Here is an 11,217-nt window from a genome sequence, read left to right as displayed (position 1 = left end):
ATAAAGATGGATACTGGCTAGCAGTGGAATCAAGGATGTGCGTTTCGTCCTATCCGGGACTCGTCAGCTGGATCTACCTGCATCTTAGTGTTGATGTTCATTCTGGGACTCGAACCCAGTACCTTTCACTTCAAACGCCATCGCGTTATCCACTCAGCTCCTGAGTCCTGATAGCCACTTGCTTGTGCAATGGGTTGAAATCTAAATTCACTTAGTATTGTTTGTTTGAATCTTCCCATTGATGTTTAGGACTGTAATTGGTCAGTCTCTTTTTGGCCATTTGTACATACTATGCGTATTGCCTCGATATAGCCTGAATTCACAAGCATTGAAAGCAAAGATGGATATATATATATATATATATATATATATATATATATATATATATATATATATATATATATATATATATAGACAATTTTGTAATAAAATTTTCACCTGATAACGGAACTTGTTTCTACTGTATTAATTTGCATAAAAAACTCTTCCTGTCTGTCTTTTTCCTGAAACAGTCTTACCTCTCACTTGAAAAGTATTACTTCAGCTAGTAATATATGATTAAATGTCTGTCTAGTAAACCTTAATAATTAGATGTTAATGATAGTCATTAAATCGAAGTAAATGAATGTAGAATAACTTCTGAAGTATTTGTATTGATTTAGCATAAAATCTGTCTTACTTACAGCTGACTATGAAAACAAGTTATGAATTATTTTGAAACCTATGATGTAACGGCTATGAAAAAAGTTAATTAATTCACTGATAATAACTATGTTGTATAAGAGAGATGAGAATGAAGTGACTATTTATATTACACTTCGTATAAAACTACTGATAATTACTAGTTGATTAGGAAGAATTTATGTGTATTACATGTTTCAATCTAAATAAACTGACTAATAATCATCATTTGTAAAGCTTGTCACTTCATGTAACCTGTACCTCATTGCATCAAGACTACGAAACCTTCTGGATAAGTTATTATCTATAATATATTTGTGATATAACATGATCGCAACCAGATATTGTCCATGAGTTGTCTTACCTCACGAGTTTGTCAATTGTATACATCACTAACCTTCTTATATATAAAGTTGAAAATCTATTTTAATAGTTATTAACAGAATAATATCTTGCTTTAAAATCACTGCTTTTGACTGATATAATTTATGGTAACCTTAATTTTATTTCAATTCCTTTATTTTTCATCTTCGTTACTTTAAAACTGTTTATCTTTCTTGCATGTTTATACATTGTAACACGTGGTGTAATATCATTCTCTATTATGTGTCGTTCAATAATCCCATGGTACCTTAAGCAATAGTGTATTTCGATTACAATCAGTTTATAATGAAATCAGAATCAAGGAAATTGTTCATAAGTTTATTTAATGATCAACTTTTTTGAATAAATGAACTCTTTTGCAACTTTTTACAATCAAACTTTACTTCATAATTTTTGTTGTTGTTGTGAATACATCTTGCATCTACTCCTTTTCACACAAAACAATGCAGGAAAGAAATCTTACTCTATTTCCCACAAAGTGCATTGTACATTAAATATGATACTAATGATAAATAGGAGGACAGAACAAGCATGAAATTTATTATTATTATTCAATGGAGAAATATCTCTTTGGAAACGATTCAACCTGATTTCTCAGAGCCAACATTTTAAATAGCATTATTATTTTCTTTTATTGTTTCTTTACGAAACTTTTAATTTATTAATTTGATTGTTGAATTCATGAGTCAATTAAAACTAGACAACCATAGAAAACCTGGAAGCACTAGACGTTCGTTTTGTCCTAGTATAGGACTCCTCAGCAATGCGCATTCACGATGCCGCTCGCGGGATTCAAACACATGATCTATTGGTCTCGTGCGAGAACGCTTAACCTCTAGACCATTTATTCGGTATCGAATGGTGTTAATGTTTAACTTTCACCAATTCTTTTGATCCCCTTTACTACTAAATAATTTAAGATAAGGATATATGAGTAATGGTTAAACATGAGATTAACCTTAAAATAATAAATAAACAATTATTCCACCTCTTGTTTTTTCTTTCTGTTTACAATAAACTAAAATATTTTTTACATCTATTTAAATGTAATAAATCATCTTTACTAAAGTTTTACACTAACCCTTAAATAACAATAAAATTTTGAGATTAACATTATACGATTATAACTTACTTCACATTGATACATACATACATACATACATACATACATACATAAGTACAGATGTACATATAACGAATTAAATCCCGCTCGGTTATTATTTTTTGTTATACAGTAAAATAAAAAAAACTCAAGCGGTTTATTTGATGTTTTTAATAATCAATTTTAGAAAAAAATTTATTCCTTTATTATTTATCCAATCTATGCTATATGTATGTTTTTTTCTTGAATTAAGCAATTTAATAAATAAGTAAGTAAATAGGTAAGAAAGAGTAAGCAAAAAGGATAAAACCAGTAACCATAATGATAATAATAATAAACAAGTTGAATATCTTTTCCCCTTGTCTTTTCTTTCCCCTACACATTTTATATTTTTCTAATTTTCTAAAAAAATTGATAAAATCTTTATGAGTAGTAATTGTATTCTGTGTTCTTTTCTAATGTCCAGTTCCTTTTCTTTTTCTTATTTGTGTTGTTAAAATGTTGAGATAAAAAATTCAATAATTTAATTTTTTTAAAATTTAACTACTGATTCATTTATGATGCTTAACAACAATTTTTTTCGAAATAAAATAAAGTATGGAGGATGTAAATGGAAAATTTCATTAAGTTAGTTAAAAGTGATTAAGGTAATTATAAGTTCAGGATATTACCTACTTACTTACTTACTTAGGCCTGTTACCCCCAATGGAGCATAGGCCGCTGACCAGCATTCTCCAACCCACTCTGTCACGGGTATTCCTTTCTAATTCTATCCAACTTTTGTTCATTCTTCTCATATCTGTCCCCATTCCTCGGAGTAATGTGTACTGTGGTCTTCCTCTTCTCCTTTGACCTTCAGGATTCCATGTGAGGACTTGCCTTATGACTTAGTTTGGTGATTTCCTCAATGTGTGTCCTATCCACTTCCATTGTTTCTTCCTGATTTCTTCCTCCGCCGGATGGAACCTGGTTTGTTCTCTCCCACAGTAGAATGTTGCTGATAGTGTCTAGAAAACGGATCCGAAATATCCTGCGTAGACAACTGTTAATAAACACTTGTATCTTATGGATGATAGCTTTCGTAGTTCCCCACGTCTCCGCCCCATACAGTAGAACTGTCTTGACATTTGTATTGAAAATTCTGATCTTGGTGTTGATTGACATTTGTTTTGAGTTCCAGATATTCTTCAGTTGTAAATATGCTGCTCTTTCTTTGAAGTTCAGGATATATATTTTCAATATTCAATGATTTGAACTATTCAATTTCTACTGATAGTCTATCTATGATATTTACAAATGGATAATGTAGCTTTCCTTTCTTTTTTAAGATAAAAATAACGATTCGATGTCATGTTTTATCATGTTTATATCAAAACAAAGCGGAAAGATTTTTCTTTCACTTTGTGATATTTAATTAGTTATAAACAAAATACTATTTTTATAAGCAAAGATGGATAGTGCCTAGTAGTGAAATCCAGCACGCGCGTTTCTTCCTATTTGGGACCAGTTGCAGTCCTAAACATCAATGGGAAGATTCAAACAAACAATACTAAGTGAATTTAAACTTCACCACATTGCACAAGCAAGTGGATATCAGGACTCAGTAGCTGAGTCGAAAACTCGATAGCGTTTGAAATGAAAGGTACTGAGTTTAAGTCTCAGAGAGAACATCAACTCTGAGATGCAGGTACATCCAACTGACGAGTCCGGAATTGGACGAAACGCACATCCTTGATTCCACTGCTAGCCACTATCCATCTTTGCATATAATATCAAATTGATTTTTTTTAATAAAGTTGTCCATGAGTACTACGTTCTCATAACTATTAAGAAACACTGAAGTTGTATACTGGAATTGATTAGTTATACAGTATATTAATTTATTCACAATTTTAGCCTTTATAAACACAAACAATTCCTTCTTTACTATTGAAGTATATGAATGATTTATTTTTCTTCAATTTTATTAAATATTTTATAGTAAGAATGCCAAATTCAAAATTTCAACCTGAAAGAAATGATCCTAATGAATTCAATCATCAAGAATTTCAATTGACATCAACAAGTCTTCCATATTTATTAAATGAACAATCTTCAACATTAAATAATCCATTAGGACAAACAACAACCTATATACTTGCAATTATTTGTAGTCTATTAGTAATATTAATATGTTTTGGTTTATTTTGTTTATTTTGTGTATGGGGAAGAGAACGTTTACATATATCATTTCGTCATAAATTTCATAGAACAAATAAACGTTTCAGTGATTCAACACAATTTGATTCAAATTCAAATGTAAATAATAAAATAAACACTCAAAATGTATCATTATTAACAGAACAATTAAAAATCAATAATTTAATGAATAATATAGTAGTAACTACAACAAATGATACAATCGGTGATGTACAATATCAATTTCAACATCCTCAACGATGTCAAGAATCAACTATAAGATTACCTAGTACAACTACATATTTAGGTGGATATCAATTTTTACCAAATAATGGAATAACACCAATGAATATTAATTTAACTACTAATACATTACATCAATCATTTCAATCAATTGGATTAGATGATAATAATAATCATAATCATAATTATCCTACACATATAAATTCAAATAATCTATTTAGTTCATTATCGAATGAATTTGGTTCTAATTTGATAACAACTAGTATACCCGGTGTAAAATCATTTGATCTGAAAGATTCATTACCGATTGTATCACTTATGACACCAAATGTAAGTTTCATTTACTATGAAATATGTTATATAATCAATTTTTCTTATTTGAAGTTTTTTTATAAAACACTTGCTATTGAAAAGATATAAATTAAGTATAATGATTGTTGTGACTTTAAACCCAACTAGCTATCGCGTGATTTATTCTTCAATCGAAATACAAATTGTTCAATCTTAGTACTGTGCTAAACCAATAACATCCGATCAGTATGAGCAGCTTAGCGTCCTCATTAGTCCTAAGTCCGCCTAGCACGTCCAGTTGAGTTCAGAACACTAATGACAGCTTCCACTATGCGAATCATTTAATTCAAACATACTTGGTTTATATACCAGCCAAACAGACCACATCACACCACAAAATAGGAGATAACATTCATACAAGATCAAGCCAAAATGTGTCTGTGAACGTGGGAGACGGTAGTGAATAAACCGAACATAATTTGAGAACAGTAAATCGTATAATCATAATCTATAGGTCAAAATGGAGCTTATGACAAGAGGAATATAGATATACATAATCTAGTTTCTGAACAGTTATACAATAGGAGTATATATACAATATTAGTCCATTAACAATTCTCAGAAGTTACCTGTAATTTAATCTTGACTAGGATATAACAATGATCATTAAACATTATACCGTATTAACTACTTTTGTTATTCATAATGATTAACTAGCTTTTAAACACAAAGCGCTTGTACTATAGCGATTTAAAAGAAATTTACATTTAAGACATAGATTTGATTGTATATAATGATAAAATAATAAGATTAAATTGATAAATATCAGTTGTATATCTCTATACACGTCAAAATATTTCATTTATATTCTTAAGAAATGATCAAAACAACGACCGTCCAGTGCTTCTTAGGTTTTCCATGGTGGTCTAGTTTCAAATGACTCATGAATTCAAGTGTTAAATTATTATAAAGCTTTTATTATTCAAGGAAAGGATGTTTCAGGTTAAATCCTTCCAGTTAATATTTCATATAGATTATGTATGGTAGATAGTTGTATGATAAAATTATCATTAGTAAGTCCTAGTAAAAACTTGATATAACATAAGGTAATGCATTACAAATTACTATAAAGACGAATCAATAAAGGCTAGTAAATTTATAGGATAAAAGGAATCAAAGATTTGAATAATTGCTTCCTTTGAAGTTTCTATAAGTTTGAAAGTTTAGACGAATGTAACTTTTTGTTCAGTGCATAAACTCTATAGAAGCTACTGGATACTATGTTAGGATAAAGTGGAAAAAATATCACATAAAGGATGTGATTACTACATCATAAACCTTAATTTTCTTATCAGGAATCTTATGAGATCATTTAGACATCGACAGTTTGGTCATATCAATATTAAAAATGTCCAAATATACCATTTATGCTTTAATAACTATATAAATTTTTATGTATATTGACAATCTTTTCTTTTAAAGTTTATTCCCCCTGGATCTATGACTCCACATTTCCATGGAACATATTTAAGATCTGATGAGAATATTATAAACAATATTAATTATCGTAAAGCATTTCATGATAATTCAATTTACACAAGTCTACCTGGATCTGATTGTGATTCTCAACCGTATGCAAAAGTTGACACAGTAAACAATACATTGATGCAACAATTTCAATCAAATAATTCTAGTATAGATCTATCAAAACTTAATATTTCTTATAATCATTGTAATGGAGATAATCGTTTATTTAATCCAATGAATTTACCTCCACCACCAAGTCTTCCATTACCTCCAACACCGGAACATTTAACAACAACAACAATAACATCAACGATAACAACAGTATCATCAATAACAACCTGCTCACAAACAATGAATTTAAGTAATAGAAATGAATTCAATCATGATTCCATGTCAATAAATAAAGCTGTTAATAATACACTTTTTGCATATAATTCTAATGTAAACAAATGTATTTCAAATAATGATATAACTACATGGTTAGATTCAAATGGACAATTTATATCCACATCTAATCCTTTATTCGATGCTAATTTAGGTGTAGATCCAATGAGTATGAATAATATAAATAATTTTCAGAATTTTTCAGGTAAGTTTCTTTAAATGTATATAAAAAATATAGTTTAAATGTTTAGTAGAAATGTGTTATTCAACTAATCGTTGAATTATTTATGTCAGAAGGGATTGTCATATTCATTTAAAATCAGTTTTTATCAAGTATATTTTAAAGTTGATTCTCATCAGGCAGTGGATTGATTGGAGTTAGATAAACACCATCAGATGTCGGTTCAGTGGTCTATCTGTTAAGTGCTCTGATGCGAAACTGGTAGGTCCTGGGTTCGAATCTCGCGAGTGCGGGATCGTGGATGCGCACTGCTGAGGAGTCCGGTAATAGGACGAAACGGCCGTCCAATGCTTTCAGGTTTTCCCTGGTGGTCTAGTTTCAACTGACTCACGCTTTCAACTATGAAAATACCAAATCTCCACAAAACCCCTTCTGATAATAATTCTTTTAAATTATTATCTCTGTAGGTACATGAGCATGAACTGAATATTTTTTCTAGTCCATTTTATAATATGATAATGATTGACTTACGGTGATATTTCTTATTCGTTTAGCTTTAAAAATAACAAATCCAGATAGTAGATATCATTATACAAAGTATAGATAATATTAGGTAATTGATATCATAGATACAATAAAACACCCATCTATGCATGAAACTATGTTAGTCACTCAACCTTAACTTAGAATGAAGTGAAGCATCTAACAAATAAATATTCTATACAAAAGATTAATTATTGTTTTTCATATATCAACAATTAGAATGTCTATCATAAGCTTATAAAACCAACATAATATAAATGAGTATAATTAATATCTAAAAGAAAATGTATTCTATAATTGATAAATAATAGTTTGCTTTTGTTTAAAACAATTTTTCACACACACACACAAAACCAACAAAATTTGGTCTCATTTAGCAAAAAAATATGGGTTCAAATAGAAACTGAACTGAAATTTTGACGCCTAACTTTTTAATGAAATGTTTTACCTTTATAAAAAAAGGCAACTAACTATGGCTCCAATCTTTCGTTAAAAAAAAAAGTAAACCTACCTAACCCTATTATGTTTATTTGTAATGAAGTTAAACAATTATTAAGGTATGCGTGTATGTAAAATTTTTAAAAAATGCCTTAAAATATAATAAATCTGTTTAAGAATATAGAAAGAAAATAATTCTGAAAAAATCAAAGTACAATTCTAAAGGATAGTAATGGTGTGTGTTACTTATATCGACATGAGTAGTATATAACGATAGTCGATAGGATTAGAATATATGGCAGCAAAAGTTAAGGAAGGAAAGAACGGGAACAAAAAGCGATCGGTATGAAAATAAAGGAGCAATTAAGTCTGAAACAATTGACTGATATTTAAAAAAGGAACAATCAATTTTGAGACAATTGATTGACATTTCGCAAATGAATTATTTACTGTATGGTTCTCAGATTTAACTAAGATGTTCTGTGTGTTCATATATATTCGGTTGTTCTCACTTGTGCTCACGTTCACAACAATAGCTCCATACTCTTCAAGTTTGAAATAAATTTTACATTCTATAATTATAATTTAAAGATATTTCATCCCTTTTATTTAAAATTCTACTATTAAAATTGAACTATATTAAATAGGATAGTTGGATATATTGTAACTCACTAGTTGTTATGCCTGCGACCATACCATGTTGAAAGCACCGGTTCTCGTCCGATCACTAGTTGTTATATAATTTCACACGAAATAATGAGTAATTATTCACTATTTGTTATATAAATGAGTTATATTTATTTTACTGTAATGGGAATTAAATTTTTTTAAAAAAAGGAATTAATGTAAATTTATCAAATAGCTGTTAAAACTGAGGAATTTGTATATTAATGATGGATAATGAAGTAATTATTAGTGTATGACTTAAGTTGAAATCAAACCTTGTAATTGCATAACTATTATAGCAACTATCCTACATCCGATTTCGATTAAGGTTAATTTTGGTTAAGGCCTTTTATTAACTTACTTAACAGACATTGTCATTTGGATAGTAAAAATTTGCGTAGATCTTTGTACTGTTGTGATCATTAGAGCACATGACAAACTCTAACCAAAACGTTGATTGCTTAATTATCATTTGATGATTCATAATCCTTTCCATATATGTATGCACTCAAATCGTATTATTAGCTTCTGCTTTGTCTTGTTGCCCTTATACAATTTGACCGTAAATTTGCCTATGTAACTGCTTGTGTTTGGTCACTGATACTTACACTAATGTGCTTGAATCTTTGTGACCTGCGTCATTTGATAATAAACTGTATTTGCAGCTACTCTTTGCCTTCTGATTTCATGCACCGTTGAAATTTGTATTATAACGGTGTTCGAGGTGAAAGATTAACGAAGCATTGCACCACACTTTCTTTTGTATCATCTAGTTACATAAATTAAAAAAAATAGTTGAACATTAAAAGAAAATAGATGAAAAGAGAACGTAGGTTTTTTGAATCACTCAAATAATAGTTGTCTTCTAAAGACAATTATATGATAATTGATACCATTTCTGTTATAACGGTTACAGCTAAAGAATTCTTAACAATTAAGTAGTACTAAATAGCTCCTTAATCTTACTTCAGGATTACTTAATAGTAAATAAACATATAATCATTAACAGGATCAATGTTGTTCTATCAATGATTATGATCCATTTAGATCAACAAGCAAGCGTTCACTGAATGACATTTATTACTTCTGTCAGTATATGTTATTGTGAGATATTTTTAATATCCTTGGAAATAAATGTTTCACTTTCGATGTGTTGAGAAGCAATCAATCACATTCTTTCCAGCAGAATATTCGTAATCGATCTGGAAACCAGTCACAAATGAGAGTATGACTAATGTTTATTCATGTATTTGGTGTAAACTTACCTATGACGTTTTTTTACTGTCAAGGTATATGCACGATTAATATGCTTCTTTTATATAGGAGTTCAAAATTCGGAATATTCCAACTCAACAACCAATGGTTCTAATACTTATAGTACTTACTATGGTACACCAAATATGCTTCCTATATCCATCCCTACAGTTCAAATGATTACGGTGAGTTTTATCAAAACAAAAAAGCTCATTATTCATTTTTTATTTATTTCTGTTTTGTTTTCTAGTAATGAAGTACTTTAATATCATCCTTCACAATGATCTTTTCCGGTTTCTAAATGTCAAAATCTGGGTTTGATAAGGGAAATTTTGAAAACAAGAAAGTTTTCACCTGTGGGGAATATATATGTTAACAACTAGCAAATAATTTCAACTTTACGTGTTAAATCGTACTCGTAATTCCGTCTCAACAGAATCTTAGTTTAATGTTAGGAATACCATTCTGCAAAACAATCCTTGCACCAGTTCATCAAATCAACGATTATTAACAATGAATTTTTGAGTAAACCTATAGGAATAATAAAAATTAATAAGTGACTATAAGTAACACATGAGATAGTCAATTCCATTACTTACTTAATTACCCCTGTTACCCCTCAGGTAGGTGTATAGCCCACCCAACAGCATTCTCCATCCAACTCTGTTTTGGGAAATCCCTTCCTGTTGTTTCCATTTACCATTCATCTTTTTGATGTCTACTTCTAATTACATGAGTATATAAATTCCATATTTACTCTTTTGATTCCAGAACTATTTTCACTTAAATCTTATTTTCTTTACTTCGAATTAAATCTTTTGTTTGATATCATTACCTTTTTCTCATTCCTGGCTGTGGATCTACTGTCCCTTTTTGAATAGAGTGAAAATCTTATTGTATTATCGGATATACTAGTGTTTCAACAAAACATCATATTAACTTTACTAGAATAAATCATAATGCAAACAAATCAGGCAAATATTAAAATAAATTCATTTTGTATTGCTTGTTTGAATCTTCCCATCGATGTGTTAGGACTGCAACTGGTCAGTCTCTAATTGGCATATGTGCATACTGTGCGTATTGCCTCGATATATCCTTAATTCACAAGCATGGTAAGCAGAGATGGATAGTGGCTAGCAGTGAAATCCAGGATGCGCCTTTCGTCCTATTTGGGACTTGTCAGCTGGATGTACCTGCATCTCAGAGTTGATGTTCACTCTGGGACTCGAACCCAGTACCCTCGCTTCAAACGCCATCGCGTTATCCACTCGGCCACCGAGTCCTGATATCCACTTGCTTGTGCGATGGTGTGAAGCTTAAATTCATTTTGTGGCGTTTGAAG

General features: G+C 29.9%; 1 protein-coding gene and 1 non-coding gene across 2 annotated transcripts; one reads left to right on the top strand and one right to left on the bottom strand.

Annotated features, from left to right (window-relative positions):
- Positions 1-96: 96 nt before the first annotated feature.
- On the bottom strand, positions 97-163 carry Smp_tRNA_01976_Gln_TTG.1.1. Its single transcript has one exon. It is a non-coding gene (tRNA).
- A 3,990-nt stretch (positions 164-4,153) lies between these two features.
- On the top strand, positions 4,154-10,138 carry Smp_024290 (putative map kinase kinase protein DdMEK1; the record flags this gene model as incomplete). The annotated part of the gene is made up of 3 exons (XM_018789684.1): positions 4,154-4,918; positions 6,362-6,995; positions 9,942-10,138. The coding sequence occupies 3 exons, from the start codon at positions 4,154-4,156 to the stop codon at positions 10,136-10,138; spliced, it is 1,596 nt and encodes a 531-aa protein (XP_018655102.1).
- Positions 10,139-11,217: the final 1,079 nt, after the last annotated feature.

The sequence above is a fragment of the Schistosoma mansoni genome, chromosome W, assembly GCF_000237925.1.
Source record: "Schistosoma mansoni strain Puerto Rico chromosome W, complete genome".
NCBI lineage: Eukaryota > Metazoa > Platyhelminthes > Trematoda > Strigeidida > Schistosomatidae > Schistosoma > Schistosoma mansoni.
This window is presented reverse-complemented; position numbering and strand designations above follow the sequence as displayed.